This window comes from Convolutriloba macropyga, chromosome 12 (assembly GCF_964194025.1).
Source record: "Convolutriloba macropyga chromosome 12, txConMacr16.3, whole genome shotgun sequence".
NCBI lineage: Eukaryota > Metazoa > Xenacoelomorpha > Acoela > Convolutidae > Convolutriloba > Convolutriloba macropyga.
This window is the reverse complement of record NC_134479.1, coordinates 24,016,763-24,038,859: the sequence shown is the minus strand read 5'-3', so window position 1 is coordinate 24,038,859 and position 22,097 is coordinate 24,016,763. Positions and strand designations below refer to the sequence as shown.

The 22,097-nt window shown below is 34.8% G+C and overlaps 1 protein-coding gene across 1 annotated transcript; it reads left to right on the top strand.

Annotated features, from left to right (window-relative positions):
- The first annotated feature begins 6,258 nt into the window (after nucleotides 1-6,258).
- On the top strand, nucleotides 6,259-17,325 carry LOC142350428 (uncharacterized). The gene is made up of 3 exons (XM_075402275.1): nucleotides 6,259-7,078; nucleotides 9,553-9,761; nucleotides 17,021-17,325. Exons 1-3 carry the CDS (start codon nucleotides 6,915-6,917, stop codon nucleotides 17,323-17,325), a joined length of 678 nt encoding a protein of 225 aa, XP_075258390.1. The 5' UTR covers nucleotides 6,259-6,914.
- The last annotated feature ends 4,772 nt before the right edge of the window (nucleotides 17,326-22,097 follow it).

The following is a 22,097-nucleotide window of genomic DNA, read 5'->3' as shown; positions in this document are numbered from 1 at the left end:
TGGATTAAAAATTAATAAGCCTCGTAATATTTTGCTGAAAAGTTCTGTCATAGTTTTGCTGTCATATTCGATAACTCAGTCGATAGCTAAGCTCTGTTTCGATCTTCAATCAATGGCATGCTAATTTTCAAAATTTTTTATCATATCTAATACTGCGTTGGATGCGCTTGTCTATTGCGTATTGCTTTTTCAATTCCAAATGCTAGCAAATTCTTGAGCTCAATAATTTTTTTCTGTTGAATTGAACAAACAAACTTAAAACTGGTAATTTTGATTGCTCAATAATTTTTGTTTATATAGTTTCATCAGTTATACTAACAAAGTTAACATAATTATCTCAATTTTGATTAAAGTTTTTTTCATTATTTTTTTCTTTTAAAGACGAATTAAGCTTTACTGAAGTGTAATGCTCAAAATCAAATCCACGATATTCCTAGTCATTTATCGAATTAGTGTTTTTTGGAACATTTTACTACACCAAAGCATCTTATGAGAACATATGTCATAATTTTTTCAGGACAACACAAATTAATAAGTAAGTTTGATTCCACTTTAAACGGCTCAATAACTTTTTGGTTATTTGTTCAGAATTTGAGTTTCGACTGTTTCTTAGTTCTAGTAATTTTTTTTCGTCTTATGCCATTTAGTTTAAGTATTGGTATTGGCAGGTATCATTGGCTCCTTATTGAAAGTCCTAATTGAAATTTGAAAAGAGTTCGTATCACTATTTTTTTAATGGCGTTACTGACTTAAAAAGTCACTTGTTTATAAAAAATTGATTAGGAGCTGCTTTCATTTATTATTTTATGACAATATGATTCGGCGTCGTGATCATCGAAAAACTCTATTGCTAGGCAATAAAAATGTTTAGGTTTTATTGACTTTGACTCCAAATGGTTTCAAAGACGCAAGTTTTGTTTTCTTTCAAAATTATTAAATGAAATTTGCTTAGAGGTGAAAAACTGCGGGAAATGCAGCAAATATGTGTAATCTATGGGTACAATGTCTTTGAAACTTTATTCCTCTCCACGTTTCTCATGGCCGGCAATTTCTGGAGAGGGTCAGCCTTGTTATATTTTAATATAATAAATTATCATTTCGTTGCGGAAAATTTTAGGACTATGTTTTAGAAGTTTTTTGTTTTTTTTGAACGTTGAACATAAAAATAAATTTTAGGGCCTTTACATAAAAATTAAAATCAACGGTAAATCTTTTTGGTTTTATCTCACTTTTCTCGCCGTTTCAGTCAAAACTTTTTATGTAACGGCTTTAACTTCACTTAATTTCAATTGAAATCGTTCTTTGTTGTTTTCTGATTTTGTATCTCAGATGTTTTTGAGTTTATAATCTTTTCTATGGAGTACTGTTGTTTAAACACTTGACAACTTTTGACAAAATTAAAATTTTTACTTTATTGGAAAAAAAGAGTTTTTGCCTTATTATGTGGAAGGATATAGATTTAGTTTTTTTTAGGTTTTGTGTATGAACCAAGGTATGTTTTTTGCTACCAATGACTGCTTTTCTGATATCATTTGTGATCAGTTTCTCGTCTTTTTTTAAAATTTCAGTTCAAAATTGTACATCTATAATTTTTGTTTTCATCTACTTTTTTTTTCAAATTCTATTGTTCAGAAAAGCTGAAAAAAGTGGCATGAGTTCTTATTCTCACCATAGGCATATGCCTCCAAGAGATTTTTTTCACCTTCTCTTCAGCCACTATCATTTGTTTATTTGAGGGATCAAATTTTGATCATATCTGACTTCCCTCGTTCAGCAAGTTTTTTAAAATCTGAAACATAAGTTTAATTTGTCTCGCAAGTGATTAGAAACTTCTTGACCTATAAAAGTTCTCTGATAAAAAATGCTGTTGATCATAAATGAACCAGTCATCGTAATATATTGCTGAAAAAATCTGTCATAGTTTCGCTATGTCGATATCTCCGTCGATAATTCATTTCTGTAACTGTTTCCATCTTCAATCCATGCCATGCAATTGTTCAAAAATTTGCCAACGTTTTTATAACTTTTTGAGGTTTTTCCTCAGCTGGGTGTCATATCTAATGCTGCATTGGATGCGCTTGTCAATTACGTGTGCATTTTCACCAAATGCTTGCAAATTTAGGAGCTCGACATATTTTTCACCTGAATTGAGCAACCAACGTTGAAACTGGTAGTTTTTGATTACTCAACAAAATTTGTTTATTTAGCATTCTCAGTTATGTCAACAAACTTAACAAAATTTTCTCAATTTTAATTAAAAGTTTTTCTATTGGTTTGTTTTAAAATTTTCGAATTAAAATTTGCGGAAGTGTAATGCTCAAACTCAAAACACTGATATTCTCTGTCATTTATTGAAGTGTTTTTCGGAAACTTTTATCATACTAAAAATCATTTTAATCAATACTCCATTGTCTGATGACTGTTGCGTGATAACGCCGATCTTCAAGGAGGACAATGCTCCGCTGGAGATTTATGTGCTGAGGAATTCGTTTTGTTAGTATTTTTTACCATTTCACAATAGTGGTTGTGTTGATAGAGGCTACAGATGGGTCTGTTTCTTCTTTTACTTTTATTTCATGCATTACTTGTAAAAACGCAAATTCGGTGCCAACCACCATTCTTCCAAAGAATCAGTGTCATAATTTGTTCAGGACAGAAAATATTAGTATGAAAGTTTGATACCGCTTTAAATCAATAAAACTCAATATCAAATAATATTATGAACCTTTCTGCGTCTCCAATTTTTGCCGTTTTATTTGGTTTTCTCTTTGCCTGCCCGGATTGAACTGCAAGTCGAGATCCGTATTGGGCCAGTCTACATGGAACTCTACATGCACACATCAGTACTGTGCACGTCTAAAAACAAATACGCAAGTCTGACAAATCTTTGCCAGGATTTGGTTTACACTTGCATTTTAATTCCCAAGTAAAACTCAACTTTTCAAAAAAATTCGTGTAAAAACTTTGAATGCCAAAAAATTGTGTCAGGGGTGACCTGAGGAGGTCAAATGGGCCCATATTGGACCATTTTCAGATGTTTCTGAGCCATTTTCAGCCGTTTTTCAGCCAATTTTTATCCGAAAATCGACATTTCTTGATTTTTTTCAAATTTACATTTCAAAATTTCGAGCGTTCCTATCAGAGGAAAAATTTTGAAAAAGGGTAACGCAGTTAGGGTCCCCTTGCTGGCCCGAGGCCCTGTTATCCGCCATCAAGCGCCAATGGAGGCTGTTTCAGCCCAAAATGTACCAAATCAGCCACCATATGGGTCTTGTCAAAATAAATGCCGATTTCGATGTCTCCATACAGATTAGCCAGTGAGCCGTCAGACGTTTGACTTTTGACAAGTTGTCGTCAGACTTTTTGGGTTTCTGCCCAAAAGTTTTTGAAATTTTTCACGTTTCTTTAGCTATTTTTGACGGCTTATTGGTTTTTTGACGGCTATTTTTAGCGTTCATCCGGCTATTTTTGACGTTTTTTTTTTTGCTAATTTTGACGTTTTTTTTGGCTATTTTTGACGTTCTTTTGGTAATTTTTAACGTTTTTTGGTATTTTTGACGGTTTTTTAGGCTTTTTTTTACGTTCTTCTGGCAAATTTTGACGATTTTTTTTCATTTTTGACAATTTCTCGGCTATATCCACGTTTTCGGCTCTTTTCGGCGTTTTTTAGACGTGCCAAGTCTTGGCCAAATCTTTCATTTAAACTTAAACTTCTTGGCCAAGACTTGCATTTAGACTTGCACGTATTGGCCAAGAGTTGCGTTTAGTATTGCACATATCGGCCAAGACTTGCATTTAGACTTGCAGGTCTTGGCAAAAATTTGCATTTAGACTAGCACCTCTTGGCGAAGACTTGCATTTAGACTTGCAAATCTTGGCCAAGACTAGCATTTAGGTTTGCACGTCTAGGCCAAGAGTTGCGTTTAGACTTGCACGTATTGGCCAAGACTTGTATTTAGACTCACAAGTGCAAAAAGTGACATAATCATAGCTCTGAATCAGTACTGATATAAGGCTTGCAGTTAGACGTGCACTGTACTGATATTGACTTGCCGTTCAGTCCGGGTGAAGATGTAAGTGTTGACACTTTTGAAAAACAGTTATTGTTGGATCAGAGATTCAAAATCTACGTTGCAGTTATTGAATAGTTTGGGTTGGTGACAATTGCTACCATGATTTTGGGGGTCACATTGAGTTGTTTTTGGACGCTATCTTAGAATAGCAAAATACTTCCCAGATATTTCTAATTTATAGGGTTAAGTTACTCATTCCTTTGAAGTAAGCAAATTATGGCTAAACAAAAACATTGTACTATAAAAGCAGTGTTTATTGGAAGCAACATCATTTCAATTTTTAGTTCTGTTATTTTGCGTTTTTGAATTTTAATAGTCAACTTTTTAGTGTAAAAGTCAGAAATTTTTGACACAAGGAGCGTGAGAATTTTTAATGCACATTGTTTTTGCCTACTCAATTGAATTTGCGATAAAATTGAATTTTAGATTAAATTATGTTTTCAGTGAAGAAGTATAGCATTTGAGTTGTTTTTATGTCAATGTCGGAAAACAGTTTTAGTATGTCAAAGAGTTGAACAATTAACACGCAATCTGTTTTTTCACGGAGTTCTTATCCGACTGTTTTCTGCTACAGCTACTGAAAAATTTACATTCATAGTGTTAATTTAGCTTAATATTTATTTTTTGTTTTTATCAACGACATCTTTGAGCACGGAACACTTTTGGCCTATTTCAAGTTTCGCTCTGCAGCTACCTCTATTTTGGATGGTACTCGTCTTCCTACTGAGAACTTGGGATAGAAAACTTGCTGAATAATTGAAAAGCTTTTTCAATAGATTTCATACGAAAGTTGTCTTAGTTTCATGTGGCTGTTAAAACACGTTGGAGGACATTAAAATCAAAATTGTCTATTATACGGGATCAAACATTCTTTATATATTAAACCCGCTGTTTCCTACGAAACTTTTTAATGATATTTATGTTCTTGCTGAATTTTTGTGATTAAATATTAATTTGTTTCAGAAGCCTCACTTTACTAGTTTTTGAATATCAGTTTTGAATTCCCAGATTTAACAATTGTATTGAAAATTCACCTGGCTATGCTTTTTTTCATTTACTGTACAGTATTTGGTACAATTTTTTGAGATAGATTTGGGAAAAAAAACATTTTCGTACTCGAGTAATAAATTTTTTTTCCCAAATCTTTCAATCGACTTAGACAATACCTGCAATTTGATTCTCAAGATGTTATAAATTATAATGTTCTTCTCTGAAAATTCATTGTTAAAGAATTTTCAGAAATAAATTACAAATTATCACGTCTTGCGAATCAAATTGCAGGTATTGTCAAAGTCGACTGGTCTAAACTTTTCAGGCGTGTTTCAGTCGTGTATTTAGAACCAAACGTACTAAAATAAACAGAACTGGAAAAAAACTTACCCAGTACTGATATACGCTTGTATTTCAGTTACGTAGTTTCACGTTGGAAAAATAAATTACGCAATGCAACTTTCTTTCGAAGAAAAAATCTTTGATGAAAAGTTGGGGTTGCTCTTAAACAACCGGGCTTTTTTGCAGAATTAACATAACTCTTTCTTTATGAAACTTGAATACCAATTACACTTTCCCCATTATGAAAACTAAGCTTGAGCCACCCACCCTGATAGTCTTCTCTTTTTGACTGCTTTGAAAGGGCTCCAATTACAAAAGAGGGAAAACACTCCTCGGAGAAGCTGTATTTACAATGGCCGCGGAAGACCTAAATAATTCACAAACAGTGCCATAATCCAATAAATAATTTATTTATTCATGCGGCTGCTGTATTCTTTTCCCGAGGAGTGAAAACACCAAAATTGGTTCACCTGGCGTCAATAGACCATTATACTTAATTGAGCAGGATTTCAAACCTCGTAGCCTATCCGTACCTCAGCCGACAAAATTAAGCAACGCTTAAAGCATCATTTCAAAGAAAGATGCAAAATTTAATAAATTTCTGCAAAAATTATGCTTCATAACTGGTGTTGCGAAAATAATACGGATTTTTCAATGAAGATATACAAAAAAGTCAATGAAAGTTTTTTTTAAAAAAATGGTTTCTGCAGATTGATTTTTCGGCCTGAGGGGACTTGAGATTCGGCATAGAGAGACTTCGAGCGGTGACTTAAGTTTGAGTTTGAATAATAAAATGCTCATTATTTTAGCAGGTACTTGAGAGAAAGTAAAAAATGCAACTTTAGCCTGAGTGGAATTCAAAATTTTCTCGGTCAGAATCACTTGCTAAGTATTATCACGTTTCGCTGGCTTTTTAAGAGATCGAATAATCACAAGAAAATTCTCAAACGAAGAATTTGACTTTATTAATGCGCAGTTATGAAATTATAACTTTTTAATGTATTGATCTAAACTTCGTTTTCAATTGTAATATAGAGAAGTATTATTACAATACATATTGACTTTTCGCATGGCTTACAACGTCAAAATGTGACAAATTTAAACAACAAAGAATTAAAAACTTAAACCGCAAATTCTCTCTGCAGTTCGCTTTTAAGCAGAAAATTCGATCACACTTGATTAGGTTATATAACATGTGGCCAAAATTACGCCATGCATTGACTTGCATGTCCCGAAAAAACTTTCATTGACAGATCTTTTCAGATGAATAATGTAAGCATCATGAAAACATTCCATTGCCCTTGAAAAAAAATCAAAAGTATTAATCTTTTCCGGTGGAAACTTCAATTAAATTTCTTACCCTCACGGAGAATTTTCGCGGTTCTTCAACTTTTCTTTGATAGCCAGTTACAATTGTCTTACCCATTTGTTGCCCACTGTAATGTCTTGAGATAATTTTATTTACTATCGACCATTTTAGGTAGTATAACCAATCTGAGCATTGAGAACATGGCAATCAAGCAATTTATCGTCATCTTTATCTATTCATCTCTTATATTGTGGGAGCAAGTTCGTGGTTTTCATGGAACTGACGAGAACTTCCTGGATGGTCCGAGGTTCCTTCCAAACTCACTCGAAGTTGAAGTTGAAGTCACCACTCTGCAGCCGACAAGGTACCAAATAACACATATTTCTCAGCTACAAGAGCGAAATTAACAGCTATCTCTTCGAGATCTTGCAAGTTTTTTGGGTAATCATACAAGATTGTAAGAATACAAATGTTCTCAGACAGATGGGCATCATACAAGAATCTTTGAAATGTGCTTATCTCTTGAGCGACCTTACAACTCTCTAAAAATCTTCAGACAGTTTAGAAGGGTCATGCAAGATAAGATAAACGCATTTGCAAGATTCTTGTACGATATCCATCTTTCCTAGCGAATCGTAAGGAATGCCACCCCCCCCCCCCTCCTCGAATTGTCAACTCTGGTGTAGGTTCTATTATTTATCCTTTTTTCCTTTTTTTCACCGCCTTGCGCGAAGATGGTCTCTAGCAGCATAAAGAAGATTAGACCCAAATGCACAAAAAGACTCTAGATAGGGTTTCTTGTATCTGGTCAATGAGAGAGCCAAACTGTCAGGCGAAAGCGAGAAATGCGGTTGAAGAAAAAGTAACTCATGCATGCTGCAGACTAGGTAGAGAGGGTTTGCAGTTGTTTTGTTGCTGAATGAATGAGAGAATTGTTTATGATCCACTCAACACTGTAACCACAGTCGTTCATTGACATGCTGACAAATGATTTCTTTCCAAAATATACATAAATATACAGCAAATCTTTTTTTCACGAAATGTTTTGGACCATAAAGCATATTGACACAAGAGCGTGAATGAGAATCAGAGGTTAGTGCAGATCGTCTGTTGATACAATATTAAAAAAGAGTCTGTCCTGTGAAACAAATACTCGAAATTCATATATTTTCGTTTTTTATCTCGAGTCTTTCCGAAGGTTAGACTTCGGCTTATGAAAACACTCAAAAGGTATAGGGGGAGGGGGTCACTATTGACCAAAGTTACACATTCGAGCACTCTGTTAAAGTCGAGGAAAAGTATTTTCTTGGGTCTAGTAAAAGTTTTGGGTCATAGGAATTTTGTGTCAAGTACGGAGTTTTCATGGTAATAGACAGTTTTCAATGGTAATTCAAGAAGTAGACAGCTTAAAGCATATTAAAAGTTGAAACGATTTATTTTTGCGGTTCGAGTATGGTCTTTTCATGGGTCAAACAAAAATATTTTTTTAGGCGATTTGGGTCATGCAAACGTTTTTTTCATGAGTTGAAATACAGCATATTAAAAGTCGAGCCAAGGTTTTTTTGGTGGGTGGAGCATGGCCCTTGCATGGATTGAGTCAAAGTCTATTCATAGGACGTTTGAAGCAAAAAAAGTAGCTGTAATGCCTGTCGTATTATTTTGTTTGTTGCGAAATTTCATTCTCGAGCTTTTTTGAAGGTCACCTATTAATGCACACACTGTCGTGCATATATTTATTTTGACCGATTTCATTTGAAATGTACTCTGATTTTTCTTCGGAACTTTTTCGAGGCAGAAATGTAGAACCGTAAAACGTTTTTGCTTGAATCATGACAGCTCAACCTAATTTTTGTAGTTAATTATTTTGAGTCAGGCTACAGTCCAGGCACAAAATATACTATCAAGATGAAGTCCAGATTGCAGAAACTTGGGTTCAATTAAATTCCAGAAGCAAAACTTTGGTCCAGCTAAAGTACAGATGCAGAAAATTGTCGAAGTAAAGTCGAAAAGCACATTTTTGGGTCAGAGTAAAGTCCACCTGCATAAAATTGGGTCGGGACAAAATCCAGATGCCGAAACTTGCGTCGGAAAAAAGTTGAGAAGCAGAAAATTGTTTCGGGGTAAAATCCAGAAGCAGAAAACTGATACAGTTGAGATGACAATTGAAATCGATCTAAGGTCTTTTCATGGTCAATTTGGATCGAGCATGGTCTTTTCATAAGTCGAGGCCTAAGCCTGGGTTGTTACGATGGGCATATCAATATGTTCCAGTTTTGTTCCACTGGGAAAGCAGAGTAACGAGCATTGGTGAAACTTGTTGAAAAATTGTGTTCGTAAAAAAAACTAATTGATTTTCGAGTAGATCTGAAAAACAGTTCTGCGATTAAACATACAAAAGCAATCATCTAGATTTTAACTGTAAGATCTGTTGAAATGTTGGCCACTTTTGCCATTTATAATTGTTGAAAATATGTTGGAAACTTTCAACCCTGTCATCTTATAGCAGTGATTGAACTGGTTATCCTACAAATTCTGCTGCTGTTTTTTCATGATTTAGTTGAGATAAGCATTTAAAACAAGATTGTCATAAATTTTGAAAAGTTTCCGAGCAAAATGTCTTGAATACTTTGACTTCGAAATTATTTTTTCCCTCCGCGTCCCCTCCCCCAATGAACTTAGTTTATTTCATACAAATTCGTGTTCAATAATTAGCTTTAAAAATCAATAATAGCGCACAAAAATTGATTAGTTTTTTACTCTTTAAACAAACAAAGCTTGATCAAGGGAGAGGAGGGCACCATTTCGAATATTCCTTTATTCTACTTTTTGTTGCTATAGTGTGTATTACATGGCTAAATGCGACGGGGTGTGGCTAGAGTTTGTACTGACAGCCTGCAATTTTGAGACATTGTGGCATGCTTCAATTGACTTCTTTGATCTAAAAAAGGACTCTTCCTCATCTTCATCGCCCATGTCATCGAATGACAATATTAACAGCAACAATCCACAGCAGTCGCAATCAAATCACATCCACTCATGGAGTGCAGGTTTGTAACTATAGTCAATTATTGGTTTTAGTTATAGAGAATATTCTTACATTCAAAGATGAATTGATTAGCGACAGAGACAGAGTTCTCTAATTGGTGTAGACCTGCTCAATTTACAGCAAAATCTTGTGGTTTCTCACAGAAGATGAAAACCAAAGGGAACAGAAATAATAATAATTTTGGCTCCTGCGTAATCGCAGCGGAACAGCATTAGGCCAACAGTAGCCTGTTCTCAGCTGCCCTTTTTCTTATTATTCCCCACATTTCAGACTATTCTTTCTATGAGCAGCATTGCTCTTTTTTGGAGCCTATGGCCACTTTTTTGCGTCTGAAACTTTCATGTGGTACCATCATTACAGCCAACATTGTTCAGGCTATGGTCAACCTGAAGCTATGGTTAAGTAAGAGCTCATCCTTACACAGACAGCTTCACGGAGGCACATTTATATTTAACGTTGAAAATTGATCAATGAAGAAAAGAAAAACAGGAGGATTCGAAAAGAACGGTCAGGCTAATCCCGGATCACCGATCTTACAACTTTCTATGATTTGGTATTAAGTCATATATTATTTGTATGATTTCTTGCCAGTCATACAAAGAACATTCTAAAACTAAAACCTACTCTCAATTGGCTCCATTCGTTATATTCTAACATATTTATACTGAAAAAAAGCAATCATTTTTGCAGAATGTGTTGAAAAAAAAATTTTTTGTAATCGAACTAGGTCAGATATGATTTGTATGATTTCTTAGTATACATACGGGGATCATATGAAAAAAAGATGCAAGGGAAAAAATTGTTTATTGAGTTTCAGCAGAATCAATTAAAGCCATAATTGGCAATTCCATTGGTAAAAAAGGCAAATTAAACAGTGAAAATTCTTTGAAATCATACTAGGTCATATATGATTCATATGAGTTCTTGGTAGTCATACAAGGAAAGTAAAGATTTCGAGTGCACTTTTTTCTGGAGAATAGTCTGGAACTTGCCTGATCAGAGGTCACTTCTTTCAGGGATGGTCTGATCAGAGGCAGTTTCATTCGCACACTAGTCTGACCAGAGGCTAAGTCGAGCGATTTTTTTTAAGTGTCTTTGTTTTTTACTGACACTTGTTGCATCTGGAAAGAGTCAATAGTAAAGCAGTACTCTGATCTGAACTCCATCTGAAAATTTGATGGGGTTGATCAGAACCCAAGGGTCCAATTGATAACAACAAGCCCCCTCAAGAAGAGATTGTGGTGGAATCAAAAAAGATCAAGGTGTTTTTATTCAAAGCTGTCTAAGTTCATTTTTTTAAGTTAAAAACTTAAATTAGTGGCAACTCAATAGTTTTTGTTGGTTTTAATTTCATTAACAGTTCTTTGGGAATTGGCTTTTCGTTGGTTTAATATAAGATTGATAACATCAATTTTGTGGAAATGAGTATATTATAGCGATATTGAGAGATTTTTTCAAGTTCAAAATCTTTCTCTGATCAGACTATTTTGAACGGACTTTAGTCTAAACAGAGGCAACCTCGAGTGCACTTTCGTCTGATCAGAGGTGATTTTGAGCGCACTTTATTGTGATCATTAGCAATTTTGAGCGCACTTCAGCCTGATCAGAGGTTGTTTTGAGAGCACTTCAGTCTGATCAGAGGCGGATTCGAGCGCATAAAAGTCTGACGACGGGATGACTTTCGAGCGCACATTAGTCTGCCCAGAGGAGCATTTCAAAGGCACTTTAAGCGCACACGAAGCTTCGAGCTCACGATAGTCTAATCAGAAGGCACTTCAGTCTGGTTCGGTCTGACCAGAGGTCCCTTTTGTTTGGGACGGTGTTATCAGAAACCATTTTGGTCTGGATCTAAACCTGGGTACTGACAGAGACAAAATTCTCTAATTGGCGTAGACCTGCTCAATTGATAGAAAATCTAAATATTTAACGTTGAAAAGTGGAGCAAATCAATGAAGAAAACAAAAAACAAAAAGAAGTTTAGCCTAATCCCGGATCACCGATCATACAATTATCTTTGATTTCGCATTAACTCAGATATGATTTGTATGATTTCTTGGTAGTCAAACAAGGATCATTGAAAAATGAAACCAACTCTCAAAAGGCTTCATTCGTTATATTCTAACATACTTATAAAGAAAAGAACACTCAATTTTGCAGAATGTGCTGAAAAAAAAATTTTTTTCTTTGTAATCGAACTAGGTCAGATATGATTTGTATGATTTCTTAGTATACATACGGGGATCATATGAAAAAAAAGATGCAAGGGAAAAATTGTTTATTGATTTTCAGGATAAACAAATAAAGCCATAATTGGCAGTTCCATTGGTAAAAAAATGCAAATTGAAAATTGAAAACTCTTTGAAACCATTTTAGGTCATATATGATTTATACGAGTTCTTTTTTGTCATACAAAGAACGTAAAGATTCGAAAAAAATATTTAAAAAAGCCAGTTTTGGCTTTTTCAAACTCTTTGTAACACAGAAGAAATTGTATATCGTTTTTTAATGAAACACTGTCGACAATTTGTCTTAATTTTCTCTGACAAACACATTCTTTGGTCTTCAAGGTTCCATCTATTGGTCTTATCACTTTCTCTCTCTCTCTTTCTATCTCTCTCTCTCTCTCTCTCTCTCTCTCTCTCTCTCTCTTTCGTACCAATGGTAAAAATTGTTGATAATAGCTGTCTCCTGTTGTCTATCTTGAGCTTCGATTTTAAAAATCAAAAAGGATGCAAAGTAGTATGTGTGTTTGCTCAAAAAATTTTTCGACAGAACGAATTCATATTCTTGGTTAAAACTTCTAAATAGCCAAGCAGCAATAGGAAAAGGTCCCAGTTCCAAGGGTAGATCAGGCACTGTAATGTGACACATGACACATTCTCAACTTCCGACAGACAAAATAACCAGTGAATTTAACAACCGTTTGTTTATTTTTTAGAGGTAACGAAAATTGAGTAATACATTTCATGTTCATACGGAAAAAAATTAAAACAGAAATGAAAAACATAAACAAAGCAGAAATCAACTTCAATATACTTTTTGGAGCAGCCAAAATGACTATTTGTTTTCTGGAGTGCCCAAAACACCTCTTTCTGTCAGACATTGAAATTCAGAATCTGAAATCAATTTCCATCTAAAAAATAACCAAACCTCAGACAGTATGATCCTTTTAGAAGCGAAGCTTAATCCTAATCGTGATTAATTAAACCTTATTAACTTTATTTGAATTTTTTGTTCCGGATAAAATTTATTGAGTACGCGAGGAAAAAATAAATTCAGCAGAAATGGTACTCTTTCACTATTTAACGCGTGATTCGATAGTCGTTTCTGAAAATCAAGAAGGCAACTGTTCGGAAAGGATAGAAAGTGTGAATTTCGTTAAATTCCGAAGAAACCTAAAAATTGAAGAAGCTATCAAATATGTTTTCTACGTTTTTACAATAAATTCGGCTTTTAATGAGCCAAAATTTGTGTAATAGTAAACGTAAATAAACAGAACAAAATTTTTTTTAAGGAAAATTCAATCTTCTTCCGTTTATGTTGATGTTAAATTCATCTAGACAAAATTAGCTCAAAAACAATCACACAACTTGCCTTAATTTTGTTGGAACCGATCAAGAACAGAACATGAAACAAGCGAGAAAGAAGTATTAGCAAACCACAAAATGATTTCGAAAAAAACTCAAGATAAGAAACACAAAACGCTTGGTTAGAACACTGAACCGCAGATTATAATCATCAAACATTTTATGGTATGCAGCAACTGAAACACGCAGATCGTTTTTTGTTTTCATGACCGGTAATTTCAGCTGCAAAAAAAGTTCAAATTTGGCTCCTAGAAAGCCTCCATTAATGAGATTCATTGATAATAACACAACAAAATACAGAGAAAAGCTAAATTAGAAACAAGCAAATTGATATTAAAGAGTGCCAAAGCAACTAAAACAAAAAGTAATAACGAACTCGATGGTTTCAGGAAAACAAAAAAATTTTGAAAGAAAACGCTATGCATTTTCACTAATGACTTCTGAGTGAGCTGATATGTTCTCTCATTCACCAAAAATCAATAATCAGAACTCAATCAGATCAAATAATCAGCAATTAAAAACTAATCAACATTTTACAGTAGCGTGATTTCAAAATCATAAAAATGACAAAACTGTTCAACAAGAACAATATATTGGTGCAGACATTCCTTAAAACTAAGAATTGACAAAAATGAATAAAAAACCATAGAGTTCAAAAATTATGAGTAAACATATAAAATTTACAACAGTTTCATGAACTATTCATTGATCGATTCAAACATTAGGTTTTATGCAGCACTATTAAACATAAATCAGATTCAAGATCTTTTGAAAAGAGAAAAACAGCATTATAATGTTGCAATCGGAAAAAAATCCCCAAAACACAAACAAATTTTGACAAAACTTTTGAAATAATTTTGGCTTTTGAAACCACTCGTTATTTCTATCTATTTTCGTAATAGTGTTAATAAAACAATTGCTTCATTTCGCATCTTGTTGACGTTAAACAATCCTGAGAAATATGAATATCCAAAACAATGTGGCTCCACATTTAAATCCAAATCATACCAACAGTTAAAAGAGATTTTAATATCAGCCTAAGTTTTTGTTTGAGCTATTAATTTCAGTACTTTTTTTTCTAATATTAGCATAAATTGAGCAAGAATATCTACCATTAGATAAATGAATTAACCATTAGTGAATGAAATGACGGTAATCTCTAAAATCCTCGCATATATTTTAATCTGCATAACACTTCGTAAAAATCAAAGTTTAAAAAACTTTAATTAGGTAAAAAGTGTATTCGTAATTAGCTTTTTGTTGATTCCACTTAGGAATTTCTACGTCAAATATATCGATCAACCAAATTTAACTGAACTAAAGAAAACAGTAGGGCAACAGTTTTTCTACTAACCGACTAAGGGGGTGCAAACGCTGAAATTTATATGACCCAAATTTTTGGAAAAAGAATGTTCCTATACAGTTTTATTCCTCTACCTGGTTTAATAGGTGTGCTACAAATTTGTCCTCAATTAACTTAAATTTTTTAAAAAAATGTCCTAAATTTGTCCTCAAACAGATTCTTCTAAAAAGATCAAAAGAATTTTAGGCCTTAGAACTACCCAAATTTTGTCTCCTTTACTTTTCTAGCATTACTGAAGCAACTGTTGCCATATTCCTCTCCTTGACGTTAAAAATTTGACCAAAAATGTCAAAACTCTCGAGTAAACATGATCTCCAAATTTATCTAAACCATCTTACTATCTCTTTAGTAATTCCTAATATCAGGAAAACTATTTTTTGCTGAAATATAAATAACATTAATTTGCAAAACGATTGAAAATCAAACGTCACTTTTCGAACAGAGACTGAACAAAAATGATACAGCTTTTATGCCTAATTGATTGTTGTATAGAGATAACAAAAATTTCAACCAATTGTAGCTTAAATGAAGATGGTTTAGTGAATTTTTATGAAAACTTGATTTTTGCCTGAAATAGGAATCAGAACGGAATGACTTCGAAGGCCATAATACCTAATAAAATTGAGTAGTAGATTCCATAATGAAAATAAATTCGATATCAACACTGAATCTCCATTAATTTTAATAAACGCAAAGTTATCTCTTATTTTTTTCTGAATCTTTGTCGCCAGTCATTTCAAAATAGCATAGCAACAGTAATTGATTTGACTAGTTAGTTTTACTATCCCGGATTCAATGATTCCACGGGAGAGTTAAATGTTTATCATAAACTCTTAAATCTCAACAAAAGAGGTTTGTTTCTTTCCCTAGTGATGTGCGTATGAAACCTTGCAAGATATGAGTTTTGTCTAAGGAATAAAAAAGTGTTTAAACGGTCTCAAAAAAGGTTTCACCTTAAATTGAAAAAAAAAATAGCCCGAAGTTAAAATCTTACAAGGATCTTGCAATACGCCTGCAAGAAGTATGCATTCCCTTCACAATTATAAATTCTTGGATCATAGCAGTCCCACGGTAGTTTATTGTTATTTAAGTATTTCATTATCAGCGGAAGGAATGTAATAATAATAATAATAATAATTTTGGTTCCTGCGTAATCACAGCGGAACAGCATTCGGCCTACAGCAGCCTGTTCTCAACTGCCCTTTTTCTTATTATTCCCCACATTTCAGACTGTTCTTTTTATGAGCAGCATTGCTCTTTTTTGGTAACTTTGGCCACTTTTTGCGTCTGAAACTTTCACGTGGTACCATCATTGCAGCCAACATTGATCAGGCTTTGGTCAAGCTGGAGCTATGGTTAAGTAAGAGCTCATCCTTACACTGACAACTTCACGGAAGCAGGGGGTTGAACTCTCAATCATTGGCGTGTGAAGCACACACCTTACCTCTCGGCTATCACGCCACCAAATGTATTTAAAAGCGTGGACTGTATTTCAAAGTAGTTACTATTTTTTTGGTTTCCACCTGTCCATTGATTTTTTTAAAAAAATGATATCAAATGGCATAAAGATACGCAATTATCAACTCTAAAACTGTATTTTGATGAAAGTGGAGAACGTTGGAAATCAATTAACATATTAACTAGTTCACCCCTAAAAGGACAAAAGGTCCAAATGTGTTCCGGCATTCATGGCACCAGTTTGGAAACTTAAACAAGTATCACAGAATTTGAAGTACTGAGATACTAAAGCTTAAACTGTCTCCAAAAATTTTAAAAAATACTTCAAATTAGCCACAATTAGTCACCTGTAACGGAGCCTAAAGCCTAACGGGTACAGAGCGAAATAACGTTGGTGAAATGAGGATTTAAGCAACAAGGGAGGGGTAGATACGGTCATGTAACTTCGTTACGCTACTTTCTACACTTTTTTAAAGCTAAGTGTGCTCTAATAGTAGATTAAACTGACCAATCAAAAGTCTCAAGTACAAAAAAATTCCGCCGCTTGCCCAGGTTGAGGTCCCATCCGGAAGTGACCACTGATCAGACCCAAGTCTAACGCACAGCGTGTTCCCAGACCAGTATTACAGGGTCTGCGATTGGTTTCGAGAGCATTTAAGCATGATCAGAGTTCACTTCGGTCTGGGGATAGTCTGATCTAAGGTCACTTCTGGATGGGACCTCAACCTGGGTGCTCTCATTTTATTGACTTATGCTCTGCGCATGTGACAGTTTAAAGTCGCCGCCTCGGCTAAATTTTTTCACGTCCAAAAAAATCTCTGATAATTACTAGCAAATTAAATAGCGATTTAGGTCGGACGCCGCAGGCATCATTGATCAACCAGTTCCACAGAAAGATAATCAGAGTGGATCCGGAACAGTCACGTGAGGGTGCATACAGACTCACTATGAGTGGATTCATGAGAAACACCACAGTGAAGGTTTTCACATCTGAGAGCGAAGACAGCAATTATAGAAGTAAGATGATCCATATTGTCATTATAATTTCAAACTTCTTCAACAATACCGACAAATCCGGAGCTTTTTTGTACAAAAAATGCCGAAATCGAGGCTTTTTTCTTTTAAAATCTATGAATACCGACGCTTCATACCTTTAAAAATAGACCAAAAAATTGAAATTGATAAAAAAAAAACACTTAAGGGCTGTGATCTGTTGTGAAGAACTAAATTCTGCGAGGACCGACCATTTCATGTGCTGAAATTGAACAAAAATCCCAACTCAGGAATCCCGTAGTTGAGATTTTTTACGAAATGAACATAAGATATTGCCAATTTTTGTCGCTTCTGCTTCGACAAAACTGATCAAAGCAGTTACGCGCTTTTCGTCGGTTAAAGAAAACAAATGTTTTGAATTTAAAAGGTTATCGGAAAATTTGGTGACATAAAATATCACAGATTGTTGTTTTAGACTTTGCACGAAATGACAAGAACGATAAATTTTCAAAATGAGGATCATCTGGAGAAGCGTTGAATATTCTGAGAAAATTTTTTTTGTTTGCCACTAACTCGCAACAATAAAACATTACAGCCATCTTTTTTTCTATACAAAGAAAACCCAATAAGAGACCATACATTGAAACATGAAGACATTAATCATGAACCTGATAGGTTGTCCTTTTTAAGTCGATACTTATAAATTGGGACCTTTTAATATTTTGTCTAGAAGAGCTGTACATTGATGTAGTTGAATAGGTGGCGCCCTCGTCATGGCAAAGAGACGTGAGACAGTATCAGTTCTCCAAAATTCTACTCTTTTTGTTTTAGCAGTATTCTATTCTCTTCGAATCAATGGATTACACTTTGCTATTTGTTACCAATCCCCGCTTGATCTAAAAAAAACAATGGTTATTTGCGATTGTAACTTCAACTTTTTTCCGTCTGGTCAAACAAAATTTCTTTTAAGGAGCAAATTTTTTATCATAAGTTTGCACCTTATTATTTTTGGAACCAAATTTCTTGGTGAGCCTTTGTCGCCCTGTTGGTCTCTCTCTCTCTATATATATATATATAAATATATATATATATATATATATATATATATATATATATATATATATATAGTAGTAGTAGTCCAGTCTTTCTTTATCCACCCTTTCATTACACAAAGCTGGTGGCACATAGCATCTGTAGAATATCTTCAGCCCTAACCGGGCATTTTTTCCACAAGAATACGTCCAGAACACGCACTTGATTTGTCGATCTTCAACTCTAACCGAGTACTTTACTGCAAACTCATTAATTCATACAGATAAAAAATATTGGAATTTGTAAAATATCTTCAGCCCTAACCGGGCTTTTTTCCAAAAGAATACGTCCAAAGCACGCTCTTGATTTGTCGATCTTCAACTCTAACCGAGTACTTTGCTGCAAACTATTCAGATAAAGAGTATTAGAATTAAAAGAGCTTCAGCACTAACCGTGCACATTAACGTTGATAATAACTTGTGAAAAGGAAACTCTTCAATTCTCTCCTGAACATGTAGTGGTTGCTAATTTTTCTCAAATTAATTGGTAACTTGTTCCATAACTTAGGACCGCGAATACTAAATGCTCTATCACCATAGGAGTTTTTAGACCTGACTGGAACAGCTTTCCACAAATTAACTGATCGTTTGGAATCATTTTTAGGCTGCAGTGTAATAAGACTTCGAATGTACTCTGGAGCAGGACAGTTATGCATTATTTTGTGAACGAAAATTAAAATTTTAAAATCAATGCGCTTTTCAACGGGCAGCCAGTGCAGGTTAAACATGAAATCTTTACTCGACTCGTATTTATACAAGGAAAAAATGAACCGGCAGGCAGCATTTTGCACTCTTTGCAGCTTCATAATGTCCATCTTATTGATCCCTGACAAAAGAGAATTGCAATAATCGAGACGCGAAATAATGAGGTTCTGTACAGCAACTTTTCTGGTTTCCAAAGTGAGAAAGTGCTTTATTTTGTAGAGTTTACGAAGTTCATTGTAACAGGAACGAGCAACTGAATTGACATGGTCCGACATGCTTAGGTGCTGATCGAGAATTACCCCCAGGGAGACTATTTTCGGTTTCAGGGTTAGCAATTCGTCCGCTAATTGAACCTCATTGATTTGGAGTTTCCGTTTTCTTGACGAAATTAGCATTATTTCTGTTTTCTCGGCGTTGACTTTAAGCTTCATCTCATTAAACACTTGAAAACGATTATACAATTTATTGGTTATGTTGTTGATTTGTGAATTTATGTCAGTCTGGCTCAAATTAGATAAAATTAGCGTGTCATCAGCGTATATCTGATAATTCAGCTCATTTTGTCGCATGAAGTCGCCAATTGGGGTTATATACATGGTAAACAGTAGAGGTCCCAGGATCGAACCCTGGGGAACTCCGTAATTAACATCAGAGTCAAAAGAAAACTTGTTGCCAATTTGTACTTTCTGTTTTCTTGTATTTAAGTACGACATTATCCAGTTTTTGCACTTCCCTGTGATTCTAAAGCGTTTTTCTAATATGTCAGCAAAAATATTATAGTCAATTGTGTCAAAGGCTGCAGAAAGGTCTAGGCCAATAATAAGAACTTTCTTGTCTAAATTCAGATCAGTTAAAACATCATTAACGGTTTTCAGTAAACAAGTTTCAGTAGAGTGATCAGTTCTCTAAGCAGACTGTTTGACGTCAAGCAGTTTATTTTCTTCAAGATATCGTTTGAGTTCATCGGTGGCTAGTCGTTCTAGCAGTTTCGAGAAAAATATGGTGTTGGCAAGAGGTCGATAGTTTTTGGCTACCTCTGGGTCAAGTGAAACTTTCTTAAGCTTTGGTTTTATGATTGCTACTTTAAAAACATCAGGGTAGACGCCTTGTTCGAAGCTGCTGTTAGCAAGGTTTATAAAATGATTAGACCAGAGATGGAAAGTTTGTTTTGCAACCGAGGTGGGAATTGGATCCAGATCACAGTAGCTGTTTGAAAGATTCCTAAGTGCGGTATTTAACTTGTGTATCTCTATCAGCTTGAATTCGTGTAAGGGAGAAAAATGAAAGATATGACTGGACACTGAAACATCAGTCAATTTCGTTTTGGTGGGATTGGGTATTGAGTTTCTAAGGTCAACAATTTTGTTTGTGAAGTACTTCCTAAACTCCTCTGCTGTTTTTGAATGTGAGCCCCAACTCTTAGGAAGTTTTTGTTCACCGGGAACGCCCAAGAGCTGATTGAAATTTGAGAATTTTGAACGAAGATTCAAGTTTTGGTTTATATTTTTGTCAAAAAACGCTAACTTATTTTTTCTAAAAACTTTCTTATAGTTGGAAATTGATAGCTGAAATTCAATTTTATTTTCAATAGAGGGGTTCTTCTGGTAAAACCTTTCTCTCTTTCGGCGATATCGTTTCAGAAATTCCAGCTCTTCGTCAAAAAATGGGCATATCATTTGTTTTAGACTGCACTTTTCGCTTGGGACAGCTTCCTCTACAGCTGTAGAAAATGTTTCGAGTAACAAATTTGCTAAGTCGTTAGGGCAGTGAATGTGTTGATTCAGGCAGAGAGGTAATTCTACTGCATTATTAAAAGCACTCCAATCTGTTTTTCTCCAAATTTTTCTTGTGGCTGGTTCACAATTTCTGGACTTGAATAGGGATGATATTCTGAACTTGATAAGTTTGTGATCAGAAAAGCTCAACTCATTGACAGAAATCAGAGAGACACGTTCATTATCGTTAGTAAGAATTAGGTCAAGCACATTTCCACTCTGATGGGTCGGTTCATTTACTAGTTGGGTCAAAAACGTTTCCTCAAGGAAGCTGGTCAGAGCCTTGCTGTGAGGCAGAATAAAGTCGCCAACTACTACGATTCTGAACTCGAGTGACTTAGGCAAAACTTCCTCATATAAAAACTTCCAAAACTCAACTGTATTTGGGATAGGTGGCCGGTACAGTAAACAAATAAGAATTATTTCTGTTGTTCTAACTTGAAGCCACACGTGCTCAAACGATTGTGAGCAACCATGCGACATTATCGTAATATTGAGCTGTTTTTTATAAATAATTGCTAGTCCACCCCCTTTTCCGTAGGTTCTTGGGAAGCTGAAGTGATCAAAGCAAAGAGAATTAGAATAAATTTGTCTGATTAACCAATTTTCATCAGTATTGTAAGAAATCCAAGTTTCGTTGATGAAGAAAAGATCAAAGTCATTTGATAGAATTTCGTCTTCTAGAAGATCAGTTTTATTTCTGACAGAACGCGCATTAAGCAGAGCGCAGCAGAAGCTGTTGAGTCATTGATCAGTGGGGGAGTCAGGCGGAAGTGATCTAAGCCAACTTCTAGCCTCCTCATTTAGGTAGAAACGCCCATGTACGGCATTACTGGGCCAGAAATTATCAAGTTGTATTAGCTCATGTGCATCCTCTTTAAAAACTAAGTGAAAGCTTTTCAATTTAGAGCCTTCTTGGTAATTTCTCTTAAGTGCAGTACTTCCGCTCCACCTTCGCTGCACCAATTCTTGATCATGCCTTCCTTGCAGTTGGAGTTCAGCCTCCCAAGAAAAATATGCCGTCTCGATGGTTTTTTCTTGATGCCATTGAAGTCGTTTTGACTTTGCTTTGTTCCAAAATTCTATTTTCTTACTTTCATCCTATTTCTAATCGGCAAGTCGTCAGTAATAACTGTGTCCTCGTCCTCATCTGGTTTGTGTCTTTTTGAGCTAGTTGTGCTGTTGATACGCCCTCTGAAGGTGTTGTAGAGACTCTTATTTTGGTTTGGTACTGCCATATCAAAAATTCCGCTTCCGGACTTGCTGAACGCAGCTGGTAAAACTTTTTCATTTTGTGTATTTCACTGCAGAACGGCGCTGTAGTTAGGTTTGAGCACCTTTATCTCTTGTTTCAGAGAGCTGATC